Source organism: Chionomys nivalis, chromosome 12 (genome assembly GCF_950005125.1).
Source record: "Chionomys nivalis chromosome 12, mChiNiv1.1, whole genome shotgun sequence".
Classification (NCBI taxonomy): Eukaryota; Metazoa; Chordata; class Mammalia; order Rodentia; family Cricetidae; genus Chionomys; species Chionomys nivalis.
In genome coordinates, this window is record NC_080097.1 from 1,804,972 (window position 1) to 1,831,663 (window position 26,692).

A 26,692-nucleotide genomic window follows, 5' to 3' on the forward strand; every position below is an offset into this window, starting at 1 on the left:
TTCTGTACTACAGAGGAAACGTGGTGTCCTGTGGGAGAGCGTACTCAGCTCTAAGGTCAGTTTCTCAGGTGAAGGGAGGTCATAGCTCCTAAAGAATTTGCAACATTTTACAGAATTTTAAAAGTAGACTATGTATCCTCATCAAGGTTGCTTGCCCATGTACATTTATGCTCACATATACATATTTATGCTCACATATACATGAATATAAACAAATGCTCACATACATACAAAAACTGCTTCTGAGAGTTGACTTGAATTTCTTCTACCTACTTTTGCCTTCTGCCCACTATTTCTCATCATGCCACCTACACAAATGAATTATTTGGGCGGACATGGAACCATATGGAAGTTCTAAATATGTCTCCCAACTTACCACATCTTCTAAAGTTTAGCAAAGAGAACAAAATATTAGAACCAAACAGGGTGAGCTGTTTATCTAGATATGTGTACAGGTGACTTGAAACATCCAAAGCATCCCTTTCATCAACACCATGGACAGGTTTCTTTTCACTGATTAAACAGGTGTTTAGATAGTGTCTCCTGTGGGTTGTTGCTAAGGAAACAGTAAGAAGTAATGGCCTACGTTGTTCTGAACTCAGGATAGCAGATAGCAGATGAGATAATACTCAGTTAAATCACAGCCAAGATGTAGTTTATCCTGTATTTTTGAAAATCCAAAAATGTAGGAAAAATAATCTGATGAATTATTATTGCTTTTGTACAAATAAAAGAAATTCTTAATTTCTTTTAATGATAGAACTCTAAAGATAAAATTCAGAGAATATTCTAATTGACTATTTTCAATTTAATTTACAAAAATTTTATTATATAGTCTAAACTAAAAACCATTTTGCAAATGCATTCAACAGTAAACTATATAAAGGTGAGTTGAATTTACATGTAGTCTGAAATATAACTATACAGTTAGTATATTTTCTATATTAAAACACATGCTTTTTGTTTTATATTTAACTTGGTATTTAACAGGGATCAAAGTCCAGTGCTTCACACATGCTCAGCAAGGGCTGCTAATCTATACCAAGTCCCTAAAATACTTGAAGCCAAGAATCAGCCTTCAAACCCAGTTCACCAAAGATTTCTGTCTAGGTATTACTACAAAGTCTCAGGTAAACCCACTGGTTTCCACTGATGTTAACCAGGTCTTCGGTGCTCTCTCAATCTCCAATTTGATGGAATATTCTTCTGTGACTTGGAAACACTCACTGACAACTTGTCAGTGTGAAATTTAACACGAGGACATTTTCTTTATCCAAACATTCATTTTTTACACTTAAAACTGTTACCTGAGAGACTGTCTTCTATCCTCTATATGCAGCATGGCTGGAATGAACCTAGACTCTCACACATGAGCAGAAACTGCACACACAGCTTTTTGTTTGTTTGATTTTGAAGAGAAGAGCTGAAGGGGGTTACATTTGTGAATCACCCATGCACAATCAAAATCATGAATGTTAATGATCAAAATTACTCAAAGAGCTAACACACTAAGTAGAACAGAAGTTAAAGAACCTTCGTTCATAACTGAAACGCTGTGTGTAGCAATTAAGAATAAAAATAGCCTGGCATAATTCAATGAACTCCCGAGAACTAAATAATTCAGCACATTCATATATGTACATACCTTTGAAGCCATCAGGATACACATCAGAGAGAAATTTGGTGCTGATATCCCCTTTCACAAAGCGTGTGTTGACTATCACCTCACGAAGCAATGGGATGTTGTGTGTAACACCTAAAAACAAAATTTCAGGCAGAATTGGAAAACAATGAGTCAGCTAAGAATCCGATTTTCGGTAGGCTGATGGAATCGATAAAATGCTTGCCATACAAGCATAAGGAACTCAGTTTCACTCCCATGTAAAAAATGCTGAGGATAGCTGTGTACACCTGTGTGCCAGTGTTGGGCAGGTAGAGACAGGGGGATCCCTAGAGCTTGCTGGCCAGGCAGTCTCATCAAATCAGTGAGCTCCAGGTTAGTGAGAGACCCTGGGGAGCTAATAAGAAAGATACCAATACTGACCTGTGACACAAAAACACACTCTCTCTGTCTCTCTCTCCCCTTGTCTACCAATAACTCCAATTACTTGTTTCCTTAGCTAATAAAAATATTAAACCAAAACCAAACCCAAACCCACCCATTCAGACTTCATTGTCCACCCTGCTTGCACTAAGCACAACAACTAATTCCTAAACAAGGGGATGCAAGTTGAAGTGATGTGTTTAACACCTTCCTTTCATTTCCTCCTCTTAGAGGCTTCCTGAGGTGGCAGGAATCTCACTTTGGCAACGCAAATGAAGTAGATGAACCCCTAGTCTGCTTCTCTGTCTCTCTGTGTGCGCATGTTTACTCCCTTCAATAATCTCACTATTTGGAAGAACCAACAAAATAATTACATAAAACCACATCTATTTCCATAGTATCCATACCATTGTATCTAGACACCTTGGTTACAGCAGGTTACCATGAACATGAGATTCACATACGGAGACAAAATGACTATCCATCCATAGGCTAACAACTTACTATCTCCTTCCAGGCATTTTTTCTATGCATCTCTTTCTTCTAGACGGTATTGATGGAGGAAGGTCATTTGTCAATAAACAAACTGCCTTGGCCCATTTGATAGGCTACCCCTTAGGTGGGTGGAGTAGACAGAATAGAATGCTGGGAGGAAGAGGAAGTGAGCTCAGATGCAGGGCAGCTCCTCGGAGAGACAGACGCCATGCTCTCCTCTCCAGAGCAGACACGATGAAGCTCTGACCCAGGATGGACGTAGGCTAGAATCTTCCCGGTAAGCGCACCTTGGGGTGCTACATACATGAACAGAAATGGGCCAAGCAGTGTTTAAAAGAATAGAGTTTGTGTGTCTTTATTTTGGGGCATAAGCTAGCCAGGCAACCATGAGCCGGGCTGTGGGAAGAGGCCCGCAGCTCCCTACTACAGATGGCGCCCACGTGGATAACTGCATCCACAGAAAGCCTGAGAAAGCTTGGGAAAGAATAGAGTAAAGCGTGTTTTCTTGGTAGCAGCAATTTCTCGGGTCTGCTCTGCTTGCTAGAGGCAAGCAAGCGCTCTCATCTAAGAGAGGCTTCCTGACTCAGCTTCAGCTGCAGAACCCTGCAGCTCATTAAGAGGTCCTGCCATGAAACACTTAAAAGGTATTGATAAAAGCTGACTGCATACTTGTTTGTTTTCAGACGTAGCAGGAAAAAAGTTGTGCTGTTTTAAAACTCTGGCATTCTGGTCCATCCTGCCAGGGCAAACTCTGACTGTTTGAGGCAGGAGGGCCAACTACAGAGAGAGGACTTGAGTGTTGTCTGTGGATATAGTATTGCAGCTTGTTTGCTGGCAAGGACCTTGAAACGCCACAGAGTTGTGGTGGTAAACATGGCTACAGCCGGTACCTCCGCCATGAGGCTGGAAAGCTAAGGAATGGCCTGGATTTAGCTGGCAAAGCCACGGCTTTAATCCTACCCATATTGCTCAGTAATTTAAAGGCTCGTGTGGTCAGAAAAAGAGAGAGATACAGTAAAGAGAGATTCAAAGACAAAGAAAACTTTAAATGATTTACAGTGTGTTTAAAAATATATACAGGCTGAAAATTAAAGTTCTTAAAAGTAAAATAAGGAAGAAAGAGAGTAGTTGGGTGTGGTAGTACACACCTTTAATCCCAACACTTGGGAGGCAAGAGGGAAATTTACCTCTGTGACTTCAAGGTGTGGTAGCACACGCCTTTAATCCCTATGCCTGGGAGGCAGAGACAGAAGGATCTCTGAGAGTTCAAGGACAGTCTGGTCTATAGAGTTATTCCAGGACAAATATATACAGAGAATATAAAACAAAAGTAAAAGTAAACAAAATAGAGTTAAAATAAAGCTGCACAAAGATGGAAATTACACAGAGAATCTTGATACTGTATGCTATTATGCTCTCTTTGAATTGTTTGAATGCTGAGGAAGGAGCAACAGATGCTAAAAGATATTTGTTTATAAATGCTGCTGAACTAATCCAAGATAGATATTTTCAAAATACCTTGACTTCAGAATTTGGATCTAAGGATATGATACTTTGGAAAAGAGTTTCTTCTTTTGTTTTCACAGAGGATGAGACTCTTTGGATTGCTTCTTCGATCCCAATATGGTATGATAGACCACGTCCTCCTGAAGGGTTGCTGTGAACACCTTCAAAAAATTACTTTGCTCAACTGCCAACTGAGATGAACCTAGCAGACAGGTTATCCCATAAAAGACCCGAATAACAGCGCCCCCATTCAGCAGGAAGCAGTTTGGAGAGAAAAAACTGCGCCCATGTTCCCATATATTGTTTATAAATGTTCTTTTACATTTAAAGGGAGAGATATAGATGTGAATAATTTACATTGATATGAATCTTGGTTTACTGATATTAATTTAAGGTCAATTTTATTATATGTGTATGTATTTCTGATATTAATTAAGGTATTGTGATTGTATAGTTTATTTCAAAATGTAATGTATATAGGTTGTTAATGGATAATTATCAATAATAGTCAAGTTTGTAGTCATGTTAGTTAGATTTTCTAGATGTGCATGCATATATTTCAGATAGGCATTCATCATATCTTTCAAAGACTAGAGAATATGGTATTTTAAATGTTTTAATAACTTAGGGTTTTTCATGACAATGAGACACTCTGCTCCTGGCAGCACCAATCTACTTCAAGAAGAAGATGGGCATCGAAGAGGATCCTTATGGAGTTTGATAGCCATTTGGGCAAGAAACTGCTCTTGCCTGGACTATTTTATAAACTGGACACAAAGAACCCACAGAGAGAGGACTGCTGAACTTGCCTAAAGGTGAGATGATCTTTCGGGGTTCCTGATTCATGAAAGAGTCTGCGAGACATTCTGCAGGACACAGCAGATAGTGACTGAACTGCCTTTAAATTTCCTGCTTCATGGAAATGTCTCTGGATACTATGGACCTTTAGGCCGAAGATGGATGCCCCAACGGTACAGAGGAACTTTGGGTGACTGTCCAGGCAGTGAGATGTCTCTGTCATTTCTAGAGTTTAGAAGTTGCTTACTTTTTGTTTGCTTAGGTAATATTGTATTCTTCTGGAGTCTTTGACGGAGTTGAATAATAGATAGATAGTTATAGTTATAGTTTTCCTTAGTTATGATAAAGATAAAATAGATGTAAATATTGTAATTTTTACTTGATAACTGTTTTGTTATATGTAATTTTGCTATGTTAAAGTTAAAGCCTTCCTTTTTTTTTTTGTTTAAACAGAAAAAAGGGAAATGATGGAGGAAGGTCATTTGTCAATAAACAAACTGCCTTGGCCCATTTGATAGGCTACCCCTTAGGTGGGTGGAGTAGACAGAATAGAATGCTGGGAGGAAGAGGAAGTGAGCTCAGATGCAGGGCAGCTCCTCGGAGAGACAGACGCCATGCTCTCCTCTCCAGAGCAGACACGATGAAGCTCTGACCCAGGATGGACGTAGGCTAGAATCTTCCCGGTAAGCGCACCTTGGGGTGCTACATACATGAACAGAAATGGGCCAAGCAGTGTTTAAAAGAATAGAGTTTGTGTGTCTTTATTTTGGGGCATAAGCTAGCCAGGCAACCATGAGCCGGGCTGTGGGAAGAGGCCCGCAGCTCCCTACTACACGGTATTACCAAACTATGTAAACATGTTAACATCTCTGTTCCCAATTCACAAAATACTGTATATCTAAACCGCATAAAATCCAACTCTTAAATCATTCCACTTTCCTCAAACCCTCATACCAAGTTCCAGAATTCGACTGCAAAATAAATCACCTTGGTATTACATGTCTGTGAGAAATGTACCCCTATCCCAACCCTGCTTTGCAGGCAACAATTTAGCTCATAGCCGAACATTACTGCTCCCGAGGACTCTAAATTAATATGCAGAGAATACCCAAAATCAACTACATGCCTGAGGCATAGGCATGTTAGACATTTATAAGGACTTTTATTAAACAAACACTTTCATTGTGGTGGTAACAGAAGGTCTGTGAAACCTCTGACATTTATCTACAAATAGGCAGCATTTGTCAAGACGCTTAATTAAAAAGATGAGCCAAAGGGGCAAGAATTTTAAAAAGCTCCTTGAAAAGGGTGGTGATCTGAAGGAGGATCAACAGCTGGACCTACATCACAAGTGGTCAGAACCAAAGCGCCTTTGGAGGATGGCTCTCAGCTGCCACAGAGACACCTGTGCACAAATGACCACAGCAAGTTCATAATACAAAAGCGGAGCAAGACATGGGGATGGAAACTTCAGGTCTGGACATTATAAGTACTTTTACCTGTTTGGAGAATTTTCACAGGGCTGGAAAGGCAGCTTAGCAATTAAGAACACTTGTTGCTCTTGCAAAAGAAAAAGGTTCAGTTCCCAGCGCCCATATGGCGGCTCATAATCACCCAAAACTCCAGTTCAGGGGATCTGATGCCCAAACATCATGGACACAAGACACATACATGGTATGCATACATACATACAGCAAAACACGCATACACATAAAACAGGCTTGTCACTGTTGCACAAAGCAAACGGTTGCCAGTGGGCATTTGTGTAGAGAAGACTACCAGGAGGAGGAGATACAGCCCAATGAGCAGTCAAGGTCCAAGAGGCCACAGAAAAGGGTCGCTGTCCTTCAGAGAGATGAGAATGGCGGTGAGAAGCAGGGAGAAAAGCAGGTTTGCACATTACGAGGGATAGAATACACAGGGATAGGAGTGAGGTGGGAAACACATTGTCCACAACTGCACCATGGAAACCTCCCAGACTGTGGTCCACAGCAAAGCGCTGGCAGTGTCTGCGGAGAAAAGGACTGGGATGTGAGAGGAAGGAAGGGATTTAGCCGCAGACTGGGAGGCTAGGCTAATGCTGAGGAAAGGACATGTGTTCTCCAGTGTAACAGAGATGGCTTGGCTGAGATGGAGAGGGCAAGAGGAAAACACGTGCTTCACTTTGAGCAAGGGAGACGGACGTCTGTGAGAGACAGGCTGCTGCCGTCTGAGTGATTCCATTCCAGTCTGAGAGAGCAGAAGGTAAGAGGGTCTCAAGGCCTGGCCAGGGCCATCAGCAGGAAGAGAGCAAAAGAGCAGGAGAAGCAGCAGACACAGGCAAATGAAGTCAACCCCACACCCTGCCACAGGAATTACAATACACAAAGTGTGCCAGAAATAATTCCCCAAGGGAGGGACTGAAGTCAGAAGACTGAGGAGCAGCGGTGATTTAGTTCAAAGAGAACAAAGTAATTGTTCTTACATGAAAATCAACAACTTAGTTTGCCTATTCACTAGACACCCTCCCCGACTTGCTGCCGAATTATAGTTGAGTTAGTGAGGCCTCTAACGTCTACGATTATTGCTCCAGTTAGTGAAATAAAACAAGTATTTGCCCACACATGTAATATTTCACAGTTAGCTTTACTGAATTTCTCTTTACAGCCTAGTCCTGATACAGGTTTCTCAGTCTTCCTTACTGTCAATACCCAAACAGCACAATCTGCCTTTGGTAAATATAACATAACATGGCTTAAAAATGCAGTTTATAATTTGGACAAGATAAAGTTACTTTCTGATGCTGATATCCAAAATATTGGAATGAATGCAAACGGCAGGGGAATGACAAATTGGCATTTCATTCCGTACTCATTGCTGAAAAGGGGGTGTTGGCTTTAGAAAAGGTAACCCAAAGGATTATGGGCAAAGATTACTTATATTTAGGGTATTAAACAACGGAGCCAAGCACAAAAATGGGCATCTCCTTTTTTTTTTTTTTTTTTTTTTTGTTACAGCATTTTTTAAAAACATTTTAAGTCGGTACACAAAGTACTTCACGGTAGACCCCTCCCATCTCCTTCCCTCCGTCCTCCCTGTCACGTATGCCCTCATGTCCCCCCTACCCATCAGAAGCTCATTTTACACTGTCTTTATGACCTTTCTGACTTCACCACATTTATAAACACACACACACACACAACTAGGATGGCCATGATCATATGAACGAGAAGGCAGGGTTGGTATCTTTCTGAGTCTGGGTCATCTTGCTTGATATAATTCTTCTCCAACCCCATCCACTTTTCTGAAATTTTCATAATTTCATTTTTTCTTTTCAGCAGGGTAAAATTCTATTGTGTCTATACATAACACTTACAATACATATCTATTGATGGACATCTAGGCTGCTTCCATTGCTTGAAGAATTTTTTTAAAACCTTTCTACATGTATAGTAAATACAACATGAAAAAGACTTAGATTTCACTAAATAATGTTTCGAGAATAAAATTAAAACTCAAATACATTTGTCCTTAAAGTTCTCTAAATAGCATACTGGTGTGGGAAGTCCTTCTGTCTATGTGTTGCTTTTGTTGGTTAATAAAGAAGTTGCTTTTGGCCAATTGCTTAACAGAATATAGCCAGGCTGGAAGATATATATATATATATATATATATATATAGAGAGAGAGAGAGAGAGAGAGAGAGAGAGAGAGAGAGAGTGTAGGTAGAGTCAGTCAGACTCCATGGAGCCACCACAGGAGAAAGATGCAAGCCACCAGTCAGAACCTTGCTGGTAGGGCACAAGCCTCATGGTAAAAATATAAAATAATAGAAATGGGTTAACCAAAGATATAAGAGCTAGTTAGCAATACGCTGAAGTGATTGGCCAAGCAGTGATTCACATAATACAGTTTCTGTGTGGTTATTTTGGGTTGGGCAGCCAGGAACTGACAAGCAGCCTCCCCCCAATAGCATTCCCCAAACTGACTATGTGAAATCAAATCATCAGCTGCTTTGCTAATCTAAGGCAGACAGTAATGTAATACTTACTTTCCATGTATGGATGACAGCACAACTAGCTGCTCCAAGACCTACTGTCCAGGAAGTAATTCTAAAGTCAAAACAGGGATGATCAGGATACTATTCCATACATAAAAAGCTGAAAACACCAGATGGAAGGGACGAGCCATATGAGAGGAACCGCTACACATTCAGTTTGCTTTCTTTCCATGTCCCAGGAAAGACAATGCCATTTGAATGAGTCCCTGTATAAACAGTATGTGGACGGTAGAGAATTCTTTCAGAGTTAGTTTATAGCCTCACTAATATTATTAATCACAAAATCATAAAAATTATGACTGAAAGTTTTAGATTGGGAATTGGGGTGACCTGTGCCAGAGTTCACCAGATCCCATCTGCATGAGAAATCATGACCAGGCCACAGAGGGAGGCCCCTAGAGCCGCCTTCTGACTGCCTGCTGGTTCCAAAACAGCAGGCCAGACACTAGCTGTGCACTCCACCAGGATCAAACAGAGGCCGAGGCCACTGCTTTTTCATGGGGACTTGGAAATTAAGTTTAACCTAGGTATACTGTGCTCTAAAATTTCTCAACTTTCACAAAAACTTACAAGTAATTTAGTGTATCTGTAGGGGAATCCACGTTTGACCAATGAAGCAATTACTTAACAATACAGTAAACTCTCCTTCCTTTCCTTCCCTTTACAATACATTTTAAAACACACCTACCCTTTAGAATTCACCAGGTAAATAAGTAAACATCAAAGATAATAGTAAAGAGAAGGGATGAGCCTTTTATTTTAAAAAACAAAACAAAAAACCCCAACTTATTCTGTAGTAATTTCAGAATCTTCAAAAGTTGGCAAAACTAGATAATTATTGTCCACCCTTGACCCTTGCTCTGAGTCTGCGGCCCCTCAGCATATCTCTGTATTGATTCTTTGGATGCATAGACCACAGACCACACACACCATTTTCTGACAGAAACACTTGAAGGTAAGTTGAAGACAGAACAGCCTCTAAATATCGTCCTGTGGAGTTCCTAAGGAGAAGACAGGTCTCTTCTGCAACCCAGTGTCTATCTAATCTACAGACTTTACTCAGATTTCCTCTGTTGTCCCGCTTATGACTTTTACTACAAAGGAAAGCCTCTTTTCCTGGTCCGGGATCTAGTGAGAAACCCTTGCACCCAGCAGTCTGTGCTCCGGGTCACTTTGATCTAGATAAGCTGCTGCCTTCTCTTTGTGTTTGTTGACCTTGACACCTTTGGGGGATCAGAGGCCATTTATTCTGTTGATTGTCTTTCAGGGCGGTTTGTCTGGTGTTTCCTCACGATTATATTCTGTCCACCCATTTTCAGTTGTGTGTCTGCATGCCTGTGTGTGCACGCATGTGCATGTGAGTCACAGATGATAACAAGAGGTGCAGGACTCGGGTGAGCCCTGGCAGCTTGGTAAGGTCGCTAGCATGAAACAGCTTCCATGGTGTTTATTAAGTATATATGTTGGGATGCCAAGAAACTATAAAAATAGCTGTTTCTCCATTTTCCCCACTAACTTCAGCATCTACAGATTTTCTTGTATTTTATATTCTCAATGTAGTGCTTTTTCTGCACGTGTTGGTTTACAATCTATGTGGGGGAGCCATGCTGACTCCTTCACTTACCCAACCCAAGCATTTCCAGCTCCTAACTCTCGCTTCAGCGACAGGGTGTAAGGTGCTGCTGGCATTACTTCCTGTGTGGCAAACTCCCAGTTTGACCAGCGGAGGCCTCCTCAACCAGCTCCTGAGTCTTCCTAACCGACCTACCTGCTTTTGAGGTTTTCCTTCGTTTGTTTTACAGTTTATACAGAGTGTCACACTGTAGCCAAGACTGGCCTGGAACTGTCACCCAGCAATCCTGCCTCAGCCTGTCGAGTACTGGAGCCCAGGGGAGAGCTGGGAAGACAGATGTGCATTCCTCCTGTCCTGATCCACTCTCCCAGGACAGCTCTGCCCTTCACGCTCACAAGCCTGGACACGTTTAGTAAAATGAGTGGACAGAAGCCACGCACATGGACATGCGCACTTTACACAGGACTGTCCCCAAAGTGTCACCTGTGCCAAAGTTCAGAACCTTCAGCTAGAGAATGTACACGTGGCGTATGTACACACGGACATGTATACACACATGCACACACCTTTACACAGTCATCAGTTTATTAAAGCCCAAGAGTTCTCATGGATACCTTCAGACTCAACCTCATACCACACACAGGGTTCACTCCACCCCCAGGCACTCGTTCCCACATCTGTTACTGCCTTTCTGACAAGAGGAAACTTGGTTCTTATTATCCACAATACACGTATTTATTTCCTCAATTCCAGAATGTACATAAATTGGTTTCAGACCTGCTAACCCACCAACTATGAAAAATAAACGTACTAATTAGAGTTTAATATTTATTCAGACATATTTTCTCTTTAGCCTAGGGTATGTATTTGGGTTAGTTCCCCCCACACCCTCGCCCGTCTGCAGGACTATATGGCTCATCTGAAATGTGTCCCATTAGCTGTTAATATTCCATTCTGAGCCTTACTTACGACACTCATTAGTCCAACTTCACAAACAGTCACATTTGTAGTCAGGGAGCCTCCACCTTTATCCCATTTACTTTTGATTCCCATCCCCCACTCATTTCCAACACGCCCACTCCACTGCCTGCTAATCCTGTATCTTTATTCAGATATCTTTATGAACACATATATGTCTACCCATGGAGGCCAGAAGAAATTAGATCCTTGGAGCTAGATTTACGGGTAGTTGTGAGCCACCTGTGTGGATAATGAAACCAAACTCGGATCCGCTGAAGAGCAGAGTCTGAAAATGATCCAGCACCCAGGCATACCTAGAGGACGCTCTTAGACCCTCCCTGGCCACCCAAAGTTATAGTGGGCAGATGTCATAGCAGAACTCTTTTCATTACTAACGCAAAGTTAGTACTTACATTTAATATATAATTTTCTCCTCAAAGTGGGTAGAATAACCACTTTACAGACTCGATTGCAAGAGTGACTTCTGATTCAGGCAGCATTGTTCTCGGAAGGCTTGCATGAGGACAGAGACCCAGGGAAGAAAACCACACTTCCTAGCAAACTATCTAACTCTTCTCCAAGCAGAAGCCAAGATCTGTTCTCCCAATCTCTGAATTAATCAAATGTAAGGCCCTATGTCCATTGCTCACGTCTGCAAGCTTCCCACTTCCTGACCCAGAGACTCACAGACAGTGACACAGAGAACTTGACGTCCAACTATTAGGGATAATGGATCTTCACAGTCTCTCACATTACGTACAATGTTCAACTACAAGATACTGTGAGTCATTTAGAGGGAAAGCTATGCCCTATCTATGTTCATCTACATACCGTGGACTGCAGAGAGTCGAGCTTCTGTGCCCAGTGTTTACCCATTCACATTTTTCTCACTTCCATGTAAGCACAGTAAGCGACTGATTCTGGAATTCCCTCATACAAAGCCTTCCCGATGTCCTCTAGAACCGGATGCCGCACAGAGTAACAGAAGGCAAATGCTTGCGTTTTACCTCGGATCACGTAATTATCCAGGGCATCCTCCATCCTCTTCAGTGCTTCTGCTCTGTCAGACCCGTATGTGATGAGCTACAAGTAAACAACAAGATGGTATGTAGAGCCAGCTGCAGACTGAGTGACGGGGCCAGGTAAAGGTCTAACACTTCCTAACACATCCAACACTGTGCCTTCTCAATTCTCACAGCCCTCCAATTGTTTAATATAAAATATGTCAATTAAGACTTCTTTGAATAAACAAATGAGTACCAGCCTATCACTGATGTTCCTCTTAAATATCATTGTCATAGTAAAGACATATCTGAAAGCAAAGCAGGCATGTTCTGAAAACAAGCACAGAAGAAAGACCAGGCGGGGAGGGCGGAGCCTGAAGAACTGGCACAGCCCAGCAGCACAGGGCACCGTGTGGGGCAGCAGACCAAGTCTCTAATTTCCCTGGTTTTCAAGGCTTCCAAGTTTGATTTCCCAAACAACCAAAACTTTTGTAGCTTTCAAAAGAGTCAGTATGAAAATGTATAAATAAAAGGCTAGGCTGTCTTAAAATTACTCTCACCTGTAGATAACACAAAACTAAAGGTACTGGTTAAGAACGAGGAAGGTCCTATTTCTGCATGAATCTGCGTCTTTTTATATATAATCTCTAAAATCTAAAAAATTAGACTTTGAAAATATAGATTAAGGCTTTTTCTGATGCATATCATTAAATTATAGGCTGTAATTATTCTAGTAAATTTTATAAGCTCTTCAGTATAAAGCCAGTGTGCCCCATGATGGCACAAACCTTTAAGGCCAGCACTTGGAAGGCAGACACAGATGGTTCTCTATGAATTTGAGACCAGCCTGGTCTACAAAGCACGTTCCAGGTCATCCAGCTACATAGTAAGACACTGTCTCAGGAAAAATAAATTTCACACATACAAGTCATCTAGAAAATTTGTAGGATATTTATCTGAATGGGAGTATATTCACCTAAAAAAGAGAGCAAATTTGAAAATCAATTTGTATTATTTTGTGTTATTTTTTCTTTCAGAGTGTTTCTCTAATAAATAAAACATCTAAGATTTCTTTTAAGAATATTAATGGTAAAAACTTATGTGAAAAAATTACAAAAACAAAAACGACTTGTGTTTTCAGCTACACCTATATAATCTGGGGATGGGCTGCGGTTCATGGCAGAGTGCTGGACAAACTTGCATGGTCCCTGTTTGATCCCCAGCACAAAACTAAAAAACATAACAAAACAAAAACTTGATGATAATCGGTCCTTTACTGTTTCAGAGACAAGGGATTTTCTAATAAAAACAGAAGTTTAACTATTGTAGCATTTTAACATTATGAAGTCTTAAGATTTTAGAGATTCACGATTTTTTAATTTACTCTGCTAAGTAAAAGTTTAAAAAGTCACACAAGCCAATCCTATTGCACACTTTTCTGTGAAAGCTGTGTTGGGTGGCAGCTCAGTGGTGGGGCGCCTTGCTGGGACGCACCAGGCTCTGGGTTCCAGCCACAGTGTAAACAGCAAAGCCTGAAACCATGCAAGTTGTGATTTGGAAAACCTTCGAAGGTCAAAAACACTCTTAACAAATACAGCCTATGGGCCAGGTTCTCCAAAGAACCTGCCACTTACACTGCCCTCTTTTGAAAGGGCAAAACCAACTTAATTTCTTTCATTGCAGTAGGCTGAGCTGCGGCTGGTTAAGATGCGAGCTGCGCACGTGCGCAGGAGCAGTAAGGATACGGGAGCTGCGCATGTGCACAGGGGCAGTGCCGGTAGATGGTGATTGTGCTGAGGAAGCCCCACAAGCCATGAGATAACTGTTTCCACTTTCGCATACTGCTTTCAGGTTTAATTACAGTACATTGTTAAGAAAAAGGCTCAACTTCTGATTCCTTAATTAAATGTAAGTACTGTTTCAAAGAAAATAAAGAAATGGAACTAACTTTTGATATCATAGGGTCATAATAGATGCTGATATCACTTCCTGGTTGGATGCCACTGTCAACTCGGACCTGAGGAAGAAAAGAAAAAGTACGTAATTTCATATTGGGCAGATTTGTTTTATTTAACCGCAAGCTATTTTTCCATGACAAAAAGGGATAATAAAGTTACAATCTCAACATCCCTGCCTCTGGAAAACTGAAAACAACCCAGACACACAATGAGGGTCTGATCTTGAGCTCTGATTTCTTGATATGCATTATGCATACAATTTTTGTTCTTTCACTAAAAAAAAAGAAACTGGGAAGAGGGAGGTTTCATACACCCCTACCCCAGGGCACACCTGCCACTGGCTGCAGCATTGTTAAGAAGATGCCCCCACTAAAGCCCCCTCCTCGAGGAGGACCCTGCTATTCCTCTCCCTCTCAGGCCCTCTGAGCTATAAGAACTGGCCGGGCTTTCAAGTCGGCAACACTTTTCCTCCTTTGCCTCACCCCCTCAACTGTGAATGCTATTTTCTGATACTTTTGGTCCCCTGAGGCCTTCGTGTTTACACAGCTTTCCACAAGGCTCTCTCTGTGAGGATGCGCGCTCCAATTAGAGTTTGGATTCTGTACTTTTCATCTTGGGGAGGACCGGCACAGGTTCAAAATATCCTTTTGAAGCCCCTGGTTGCTGCTAACCAGCCAACAAGTTAGTTAGTGCATCACTGATTCTTGTTTTCCTCTCTCAGCTTGATCCCAGCAGCACAGCAGAGGTTAGCCATGTAAAACTTGGAATGAGCATCTGCCAAGGACAGGGCATTTATTAGATTTATTGTGATCAAGTTTTGGTTCTGAAGTATTTAGAAACTAATCAAAATATTTAAGACTGGGAGGCATCATATCCTAGGGCTTGAGGATGGAAGAATTTAATCGAAGCTTCCAAAGCAGCAGGACTGCAGTGCCCAATATTGTAAGGGGTGGGAAGAGAAGACAGGAAGCTCTGTCACCTGTGAGAAGGAGGCTACCCAATAAACAGCAGCTCATCTGTCTGTGGCAAGGCAAGAAAAGGTCAACGCAGCGGCTGCTAGGCCTTTAATATTTTAATTTAGGCAATTATCAAGGGACCGCACATAGAACCTCTTGTCTAGAATATCCACATGAGGGTAGGTGATGGCTTTATTACATGGCATTTGAAGACAAGTGAAAAATCACACTGCTCTTCTCTTTTAAGGTTTTAAAGAGAAAGCTGGAACACACTCTGATTTTTGCACATGCAGCAAAGCAACACTTTGGGTCTGTGAACTCAAATTCCAAATGAAGGTCTCAAAGTGAAAGCCATTCCACATTTGTACAGGATGTGTGCAGTCTTTGCTTACTGAAAACAAACTTTAGGGCATAAATTGTATAAAATTTGGTGTTTGTACAAAATGGGAAAGAATTACTAGGCGGCTGTGAAAGCAGTGAAGTTTCAGTGAGTTTTCTCTTGGCATTTAAATGATCGCTAGTAACCAGGCTGAGAGAAAAGATGCCATCTTACTGGTTTGGGTGAAGTTTCAGTGAGTTTTCTCTTGGCATTTAAATGGCCGCTAGTAACCAGGCTGAGAGAGAAGATGCCATCTTACTGGTTTGGGTGCCAGTAAGTCAGAACTACTCTCCTCAGTGTGGCACCACCACATGGCTGCGGGTCTGAGGCTCTGACTTTCAGTACATCTTGTCATCTGCTGCACAGATCCTGTCCAATGCACCAGGAAAATGCTACAGGCAATAAGGAATATTACTGCGTTCCCCTGCCATTCATAACACAGTTCTCGTCATCTTAAATACCACCCTAAAAGCCAAGTAACTTCTCTGTGGCTGCTAAGTATAACTGTCTTTGTTGTTTATTAAAATAATTACAGGAATTTGTCAGTTTGAACCCACAGGGTCAAATGAAAATGTATCATATATAATCAGCACATGCGGACTGATCAACATTCCAAAGAAAACTGTATAAGGCAGTTTTTAAGATTGACTTTTAACTGTTAATATAGGTTTGTCCAAATAATAGCCAACTATATATCTTTCTTCTAACAACCAACTAAAAATCAAATTTGGTGCCCATTCATCTATGAAAACAAAGCCTGCAAAAACTTTCACTGACCACCGCAAGAGTAAAGTCAAATGGAGCTCTAAGGAGAACAATCAAAGACTACAGGAAGAGCCTCATCCCTGCCCTGACGACGGGTTCCAGACTTAAAGATGCATGTGAAGGTGTGGACCAAAAGTCAGCTCCTTCTTGTGACCAGGAAACCCAAGAGCCAGAACCGCTTCCCGAGTGAAGCTGCCACATCCAGTTTTAGTAAAGCGAGGGGAAGAGGACCACACTAAAAACACCCACGCGCCCCAAGTGTCAGGTTCTCAAGTCAGTCCTCAGGAACCTCCTGGGTTTAAAAATTAAAATTGCTTTCGTCAGCCAAATTGCGGACCCTGGAAACTATCAGGCGTGTCCCACCCTTCATTCTCAACTCACCTCCCCTCAGCACAACTCCCAGCCCGCCGTGTCTACCTGACAAGTGACAGCCCAATCTGATTAAATGCTTCTAAGGGAGGGGACTCATGGGCCTCCATGACAGGCCAAAAGTGATCACCATGGAGATACATAATTACAGCTGTCAACGCATCTACTGTCCTGCTGACATCAATTTGATTGCTCGAGCAATAATGATAGACAAAGCTTAGTGCGCACTCTCCTGCCCCCAATCTCTTCATCTATTCCTTGGTCCATTTAGCTGACATGCAACATTCACACGCGCAAATAACAGCAGTAAGCAGAACATTTAAGGCATTTTAATTGTTTTTTCTTTCTGTGGATGGATCGCAACTGCAAATGTTATTACATAAAACTCCTGCTGCAGCATTAATTGAAGAAAGATTTGGTGGGACAAAGACTGTAGGGGGTAGAGTTTGTCCATTATCACTTGTACTTTCAACAGGTCTCACGTTTGAAAATTGCAAATTGCAAAAACTTGAGAGGGTAAAATGTTTGACATTCTGTGAGCTATTACAACATGGTGGAAACTCCTAACACCAGAGTAATCATTACGTTTCTTATTTAAGACTTTTTTGTTTGATTAAAAAAGTGTTTAGCTATGTCCCTGCGACACTTGCTCTGATGTGCTATTTAGCATCACATGATGCCTGTTCAATCTTTACAGTTTTTTTTCTGCCTCCACGCTTTGAACACAGCATGGAGTCTCTAGGCCTAGAAGGGGTCAAATCCCTTTAGAAAGCACATGGGCAAAAACAGTTTAAAAGTGAAATAAATCATATATCCAACAACATCTTCAGATTTAGAATTCTTCCTGCAATCTTTCACCATCTTCTTACCACCCATAAAACTGAACGGTCTTATTCACAGATGCCGCCGCCGCTTGCATTACGTCGTCTGCGCATGCACTCAGTGTCTTGATTAACAGAAGTGCCACCCTTGTTCTTTTTATGCAACCACATTGCTTAAGGGACAAGGAACAGACCAACCATGGGATAAAATAAACTATGGTCACTTTTTCCTTATAGCTAGTGATACCGCACAGAATGAGTTACTCTGTTCTTAATAAAATCCTGCTGATGAGCTGATTTTGTGCTTGAATTTCTTGACATCTGACTACAACGGGGGCTGGATTAGATTTTTTTTTTAAAGAAAATATTATATTTTTAACACAAAAAGTCACTTCTCATTCTTAGGATATTATAATCTTTCACAGTATAAACTATCATTTATATGATTAGATGTGTTTAAACTTACCCTGTTGAGTGGATTCTGATGTTTCTAAATACCAGAAAGTACAAAAGATATTTTTTACTTAACACAAAAACTGACTCCCCATGAATTTCCCTTGTCCCTCAATTTACACCCTCTGGTGTTGACACGCTCTAACATAAAAGTATGGTATAAATCAAGGTCTGAGCCCCTCAGTTGGTATCACAGTTAATGACTTACACCAGGTAGATGTATCGGCTCTTGGTACTGAGACAGTCTCCCGATAGACGGTAAGCCGAAAGACTTGTAGGGGTCCTGGAGGTTCAAAGGAAAGGAAGCACAGTCTTTGAAACATAAACCAGAGCGAGCAAGGTTAACTACAATGAAGAGGTCTATTTTTAACATACAGTATTTACCAATTCACAGATTCCAGAGTACAAGTGTCTCATCCTCTAGACAACTTCTAAGTATATTTAAATCAAACAGAACTGCAAGCAGAGTTTAGCCTGACCTCCATCATACTTTATTGAAGTTGGTAAAATTCCAACTTTTTCTAAAACTTCTTAGAATGCCTTAGGAAAAAATAAAATGACCTAGACCCCACCATCAAATGTAACTCCTATCAGAACAACAAATGCAACACACCCAGGAGATTGTTTCTCTTACTTCTCCAAACAGCTCACATATGGTAAAGCCAAGAAGCGGAGTTGGTCAAGCAAAGACTCAGAAGAAAGCTGCACATGCTTACACACATATACATGGGGAACAGATCTGGGAGTTTGGGGTCACTATGTCACGTATGACTAACAGCAGTTAGTCTTGAGCTCATGGCACTCTCAGAGATATTACCAACTCACTGCTGTTCATTACCAGACCACTTCTGCATCTAAAAAATAAAATATGCATGTGGCACTCTCCAGTTATCTGAGGAAAGCATCTTCAGGTACCAAATATTCTGATACCTGATTTGTACTGGTTGTCAGACTAAGACTTTGGAAAAACCCAAAATTAACATTATGAATGAAGAGTGCATGCTTTACCGAAAGCTTTAAATTTAGACCCCTTCCCTGGAATCATAAAGGACAAAGTCGGCACCCCTGAGCCGAGGCTTTGCTGCTTCTCAACACACTGCTATCGACTTCCCCATGCAGAGAGACAGGAGCAGTACTTGAATTCCATTCTGGTTTTAATTGTTCCAGATTACCTAATGTTCTTCTGCTTTTACCACAGGTCATCAAACGCTGGCTCTACCTGCGATTTAGCCACACTGGCTGCTCTGCCTTGGACATAACCACCCTCCTGCCTCCCCTCAGAACACATTTTACCTCAGCATAAACCCGACATTCAACTGCCCAGCCGCTGAGGGGAATATCCTCTTGCTTGTGCCTGAGAGGGTAGCCCTTAGCAACACGGATCATCTCTTGGACCAAGTCCAGGCCAGTAATGCATTCTGTGACAGGATGCTCAACCTGTAAGGCCAAGACCTCAGTTAATAGATGAAGAAAAAGGCAAATAAATGGACATCAACAACAAAAATTCCAAGTTGCAGAGTCAAGGGAAGTTAATTCTGTTTAACCTTTAACAATACCTGACTGAAAAGTCCCAGTGAAACACGCACAATGAAAGAACAAACACAATTCTACACAGATGACAGTCAGAGCAACCCCCGAACGCATTTACATGCTTTTGGGTTACTTTTCCTGATTTGGATTAATTTGTGGTTCAACACTCAACAGTTTGACTTTACATTTCTTTTGCTGCAGTTCTCAACATGGCTGGCAGTCAGCCCCTTCTGCCACACTTGCTGCGGCACGTGTGGGGAGGCTGCTGGTGTTCTCAGCCCTCATCTAGTCTGAGCTGTGCCCACTTGCATGCTTTCACTAACCTGTCCTGACAAGCAGCACGATTCGCGTAATCTCGCATCAGTGCAGCATGGCAGGAAGCGGCAGATGGAGCCTTCAGGTTGCCTTCCCTCCAGACAGGCACGGGCAGTGCTTAGCATGCACAATAGCGAAACAGGGTGAGGGAAACCACTCTGCTTTCTCAGCAGACTGCTGATAACTATTTCAGTTGATGCTGCCAGGGGAGTACCTGGCCTTCCACACCAGCACATGGGATACATATGTGCAAACATGGGCAACTGACACACAGGCACACGGACAGAGATACATCATTATAATTTGATTGACACTTTGCTTACAAATCTTTAAATGTGGGTTAAAATAAAAAGCCATTTACAACACTGAAAAAGATCACATAATCTTTCATCTAAAATTTCAAATAAATTCTAAAAATTTCAGAAAGCTTTGGCTGTATCTACTACTTTGACACCAATTTTTTCCCTGTAAAAATTAAGTTCTAGGTATGTGTCACTATAATTTCCCTATCGTGACATGTCATACTTCATACATGGACACAGGAAAAGGTCACTGAACAAGCGAATTATCTTCTGGCCTCAACTGCACTAATTGAAGAACAGGGCTTAGTCATTACAATAATCCTGGAGCTTATCATAAGCAGACAATGCCATGGTCTCTTAAAAAAAAAAAAGCTTGGCAAAAATAAACAGATGGCATCCATAATTAGCTCTGTGTGTGTTATGAGTTTGTTTACAGTTGCAACAACATTTTAAGACATTTTGACATAATTTTAATGACAAATCATTGCTAAAATAAGCATCTACCCTTTGTAAAATAAATGTGACACTAAATAAAGATCTTATAAACAGTTTAATGCATATATATTTTTTAAATCAAATTATGATTTCTGAGAAACAATATTCTACAAGAAACAAGTGCAAAGCCCTTCTGTTAACACTTCAATTTCACGTGAAAAAGTATCTAGGCATTCTTAACTATTCAAGATGTAAACCTACTATGTGCCAAACCATAGTGTTTACACACCCTTGTTCAAAATAAGTTTTAATTAAATGAAAGATTCAATTTCCTCTTTGTATGGCTAGTACAGAGAGAATAGAACTGGAGAGAAGTTAGGAGTATGGTCAAGTTAGTGCGTGTTAAAACTCTGGGAGATAGCTAAAATGAAATATTTACAGAACTTTAGGGAGTCTCCCCATAAGCTACTTCACTGATGACAATAGGAAGCCCGGTGTCTGGACAGCATGGACACGCTGCACTACCAGCTCCACACAACCTACGCCAGCAGAGCGGGGAAAGAGATGCTCATGGCACTGCATGGCATGCACTGGAGCAACCCCACCGCTGGTGCCGTCCTGCAGAAGGCCAAGGCTGCTTGAGAAAACATGCAAACTCCGAATAAAAACCCGCCGTTTTAACAAGTGACCTAAGCTTTTCAAAGACTGTAGTATCGTTCCAGATTAAAAGATACAAAAGAGAGAGCTGAATGAGGGGGCATGGGCCTGTGACCCCAGTACTCAAGAAGCAGAGGCGGGATTATCCCAAATGCAAGACCAGCTTGGGCTACACTGGGAGACTCACTTTCAAAAAAACAAAAGAAAATAGAAAAAGTAGGGTGGGGGGAAGAATGGTTATGTGTGACACATAGCCCTGACCTAGACATTCTCTCGACTGTAGCAAGCATTAGTGAGGTCTCCCATGAACAGTAGGTCCTATGCACAGCCTTAGATAACAGTAGTGTGTCAATGTCACCATCCTGACTGGGGTTCTGTGGCTATGGTTCTAGGTGGGACATGGGGTCTAAAATTTTACTCAGAGACTATCTGTGTGTGACAGACAGACAGACAGACAGACAGACAGATATGGCTCTGCACATAAACTCAGAGACTGTGTGTGATAGATATATGTGGCTCTGCACATGAACTTACAGGAAGGGCAACTGTAGGTGGGGCTAAATGATGGGAGCTCGGGGTCCCTTCCACTTCTCCATCCTTATTACAAGTCAGAAATCATTAAATAAAAAAATAAGTAAACATAAAAGTCACTTAGAGGGTTTTTATTTTCTTATTATAAAACATGATTAAAATAATAGTATATGGCTGAATCACGAAGGAGCCATGACAGCCGCTTACTCATTCCTGACCCGAACTTTTCAGACTTTACTCTGATTTTATCTGATAGTCTCCAAGGCATTTTTAAAAATAGGTAGCTACAAAGGCAGGCCTTCCTCCTGAGGAGAGGAGCTGGACGAACTGTAATTGCACAAGTGAACATGCTAATAGCAAGAGGATCCTAGGACAGATCACGGAGGCGTCACTCAGATCCTGTGCAGGGAGGGCGATGAGAACAGAATCCACGCTTCCTGAACAGTGGGATGTTTGACAGCTAGCAATCACATGGCCCAAAGTATAAAGTCTGGCATTCTAAATCATGAATGCTGTGGAGATATTTTGTTTGCGCTATAACAGAGCTTTCCTGAAGATCAGAGTGCAGAGTGAGCCACTAGTTAGCCAGGCTCCACACATCTTTAATCCCAACACTGGGGAGACAGAGGCAAACAGATCTCTGTGGGTTGAAGGCCACCCTGGCTACACAAGATTGAATCTGTCTAAAAGAGAAATAGGGCCAAGCAGTGGTGACTCCCAGCTTTGATTTCAGCACCAAGGAGGTAGAGACAGGATCTTGCCCACTCTTGTCTGAGGATTCGGTAGAGGTAAAAGGTCTCTCTGGTGGCTGACTCCTTTACTTCTCTGATCTTTCAGCATTTCTCGCGCTATCTGCCTCTGGGTTTTATTATTAAGACTAACTAGACTCATGCTACAAGCAGCGTGTTGAAATGTGCGGAAGCCTCCCTCAGAGCACACAGTCTCAGAACTCCATCAGTATTTCCCCAGGAGAGGCATATGGTACACATTCCAAATCTCTAAGTAATACCATTTTAAATTAACATGCTTTGTTAATATCTTTAGTAAATACACTAAGTGTAACTGGGCAGGTATTGTAGACGGCCCGTGAGTCAGCCATGCCTGGGTAAGATACGAATATAATATCCTAGAGATAGGTATGATCACCCACTAACAGAGGAGGAATCTGCCCTCGTACACGTGACAGAGGTTCTTCACTGTGCCCGTTGTGCAGTCCCCATCTAGAAGGATAATGGATTCCACTATTTTTGGTTCTGCTCTCTAGGTTCAGAAAGACTCTTTGTCTAGAACATGATCTAACATGTACCCCCATTAAAATTCTGAAGGCTTTCCTCCTGGGAATATGGAATTTCAAAATAAAGACCCAAAGTTATTAGACTTTTGATCCACAGGAATAAAGGATAAAAAGCATGTTGAAGGAGCCCTCAGCACACGACTCCTGCAAACTCACCTTGAAAATAATAGTTACATTCAAGAAAAGCTGCACAAACTTAGACTCCATCTTGGAGAGCTCCTACTGAGAATAAACAGAGGAAGACAGGGCTGCTAGGGCTGAGTGTCTTCCCCTCACAGACTCTGTCTTGAAGTTCTAACCCTCACCACCTCAGAATGAGACTATCTATCAGGAGACAGGAACTGTAATGATGAGGGTACTTTAAATGAGGCCATTAGAGTGGGCCCTGCTCCAGTATGTCTAGGAACTTTATAAGAAGGGACTGGGCATGGGCATACAGAATGCAATGCAAGGCCATGTGCAGAAAGACAGAATCTATCTGCAAGCCTCCAGACCTGTAGAAAATGATAGGCAGCCTGAGGAACCTAACAAGAGATCCAAATTCGGATATTAAAGTGACTGGAAATACAAAACTTGGTGGAGCATGTTGGCTCAAGGCCTTTAATGCTAGCACTAGGAAGGGAGAGGCAAAAGGATCTCAGTGAGTCTGAGGCCATCCTGGCCTACACAGTGAGTTCCAGGCCAGCAGGACTACATAGTGAGACCTTGTCTCAAAAACTCCAAAAAAGGTCCAGAACTCAAAGACAGCAAAATGGTTTATAAAAGCTGCAAAACAAAACCTTAACTGTCTGTCTGACAGGCTTGCCCACAGACACCCGCTTCATTTACTCACCACACACATTTGCATGCAAAGAAAAAGGGGGAAAACTTAGAAGTATTTGTCCAGCTACTGTCCGAAAACACCATTTCTCTTGCCCAACAGAACCACTAAATTATCAGTGAGAATCATTAAGAATAATTAATGATTCAAACAGTAAACAGAAGGAAAGGCAGAATTAAAAACAGAAGAAAATATTACTTTAAAGGAGAAAATTTGTGACATCAATAATTAATGAGGACTTCCTTTTCATACCGCAAGCACGTCAGACTGCATCTTCTGATTTGTGTGTGTACAGACTGTGTGTGTGCGCGCACGTGTAAGTGCATGGATGAGCACATGTTTGTCAAAGACTCTCAGAAGTTGCTCCTTGGGCACTACTCACCTTTTAAGATTGAGTCTCTCACTAGCCTGGAACTCACCACGCAGGCCAAGGTGGCTGGCCGGCAAGCCCAAGGGATCCACCTGCCTGGGCCTCCCCAGTGCCAGGAGGAGGAGCTCATGCTATAGCACTATGCCTGGCTTTTTCATATGAGTTCTAGGGATTGAACTCAGGTATGATGCTTGTGTGACTGAGTCATGTCTCTGACCATAAAATGCATTATTTGAAAGTAGGTTTTAAACTTAGAAAGCAACTAGAAGAAAGATTAAGCAACATTTGAAGGCTGGGGAGATGGAACAATGGACAAATCACTTGGTACACAAGTGTAAGGACCTGAGTTCAGATCCCCAAAACTCACATAAAAGCCAGGCAGGTGAGGCAACTGTTGGTCATCCTACCACTCAGAAGGCAGAGGCCGGGTTCTGTGGCAAGCTGGCCAGCGAGACTAGCCAGAACCAGTGTGCTCCGGGTCCAGAAAGAGGATATTGCTAAATAAAGTGGATATTGATCAAAGGAACACCTGGTGTCTATTTCAGTTCCTCATGTGCACACAAACGTATGTGTGCATGTCCCTGGGCATACGTGAGCGCATGCAAACATACGCATGCACATGACACAGACACACACGTGTACAAAGAACAAACAGCAGCCTTATAAAAGAGCTTCAAAGTAGAAGATATAGCATAATGCAAGGTAGAACTTAATATTAAACCTTCTAAACAAAACAGTAACTATATGTTAAAAGACACAATGCAGTAGTCATGTAAAATTATATATCTGGTATTTGCACTAGAATACTACTTTAGGCAAGAAGGCATTCAGGAATGCTATGGGAAGAACAAGCATGAAGCTGTGCTGCAAGTCCACAACTCACTCGCTCCTGCTCATCTCTCCTACTTCTGAGTGCTTGAAAAGGATCACAGGGCTGTAAACAGGCACTTACTGCTCTTTCAGAGGATCCAGGTTCAGTTCTCAGCATCCACATGGTGGCTCACAACTGTCTGTAACTCCAGTTTTCTCCTGACCTCTGAAGGCTACAGCACTCACATGGTAGGTACACAGACATACGTCATACACACATACACACAAAATAAAATAAAATAAACATTGAGAAAATAATAAAATTACCAGGAAGAAAAGGCAAAGGTTCAGACATGACAGAATAAAGGAAGGAGGAAAGTAAGAGAAAAAAAGGAAAAACAGAGAGAGAAAAAAAATAACAAGGAAAGTAATAGGAAAAGTAATGCAAGTATAATCTGATGTAAGAATTTTTTGTTTCAGGCAGCATCACTGGTCAATTAAAATTTCGATTCAGAATGATCTTTAATTTGATTCAGAATGGATGTATGAAGTCATTCATAATATAACAGTCAATTTAAGAGAGTAGATTTTTCATAGTAGCTGCTGGTAGACCAGCAGGCTGTGAGCACAGCTCCCATATGCCCTTCTCCTGCCTACATCCAGCTTTCCCAGACTATAAGCATGTAGCATTAGTGTGGAAGTTTGTGACAATTTGTGAGCCAACACCAATAGATGTAATTAAATCCCAGAGTTTACCCCAGGGCTTGCTCTAGGAGCCGTATATTCCATGGTAGCTGGCAAATGTGTAACTATGTGTCCGCCAGGGCAGCATCAGCATTTCCAATTCAGACGTTCCCACTCAAGATACCACAGCAAACACCATTACCAAAAGCAACTCGGGAAGAAAGGATTTGGCTTATGCTTCAAAAACATTGTTCATCATGGAAGAAAAACAAACATGTTAAGGAGTTAAGGACACTTCCTGCTCTTGGAGTTCAATTCCCAGCACATCAAGCGGCTCACAGCCACCTGTAACTTCAGCTCCAGGGATATCATGGCTTTGGCCTCTACAGGCACCTGTACTTACGTGCATATACATGCACACACATGCACACACACACACACACACACAGTTTAAAAATAACAAAAGTAAATTTATTAAAAAGAGAACAAAAGTTTCTATATAAAAGAAAGGAAGGAAGGGAGAAAGAGAAAGAAAGAGAGAGAGAGAAAGATTTTTTTTTTAGGATTTGTAGTTTTCTCTTTATTTATTTATTTAAGTATTAAAGATTTCTGCCTCCTCCCAGCCACCGCCTCCCATTTCCCTCCCCTTCCCCCAGTCAATTCCCCCTCCCTCATCAGCCCGAAGAGCAGTCAGGGTTCCCTGCCTTGTGGGAAGTCCAAGGACCTCCCATCTCCTTCCAGGTCTAGTAAGGTGAGCATCCAAACTGCCTAGGCTCCCACAAAGCCAGTACGTGCAGTAGGATCAAAACCCAGTGCCATTGTTTT

At 41.7% G+C, this 26,692-nt stretch overlaps 1 protein-coding gene across 1 annotated transcript in view; it reads right to left on the bottom strand.

The window, feature by feature from the left end:
• The window catches only part of Pcca (propionyl-CoA carboxylase subunit alpha), a 291,408-nt gene that overhangs the window by 149,534 nt on the left and 115,182 nt on the right, over positions 1–26,692 (bottom strand). Inside the window, exons 13-17 of the mRNA XM_057785910.1 lie at positions 19,413–19,556; positions 18,328–18,402; positions 14,367–14,435; positions 12,422–12,497; positions 1,646–1,756 (exon numbers count right to left, since the gene is read on the bottom strand). Coding sequence (XP_057641893.1) covers positions 1,646–1,756; positions 12,422–12,497; positions 14,367–14,435; positions 18,328–18,402; positions 19,413–19,556 — 475 coding nt within the window. The remainder of the gene's footprint in view (positions 1–1,645; positions 1,757–12,421; positions 12,498–14,366; positions 14,436–18,327; positions 18,403–19,412; positions 19,557–26,692) is intronic.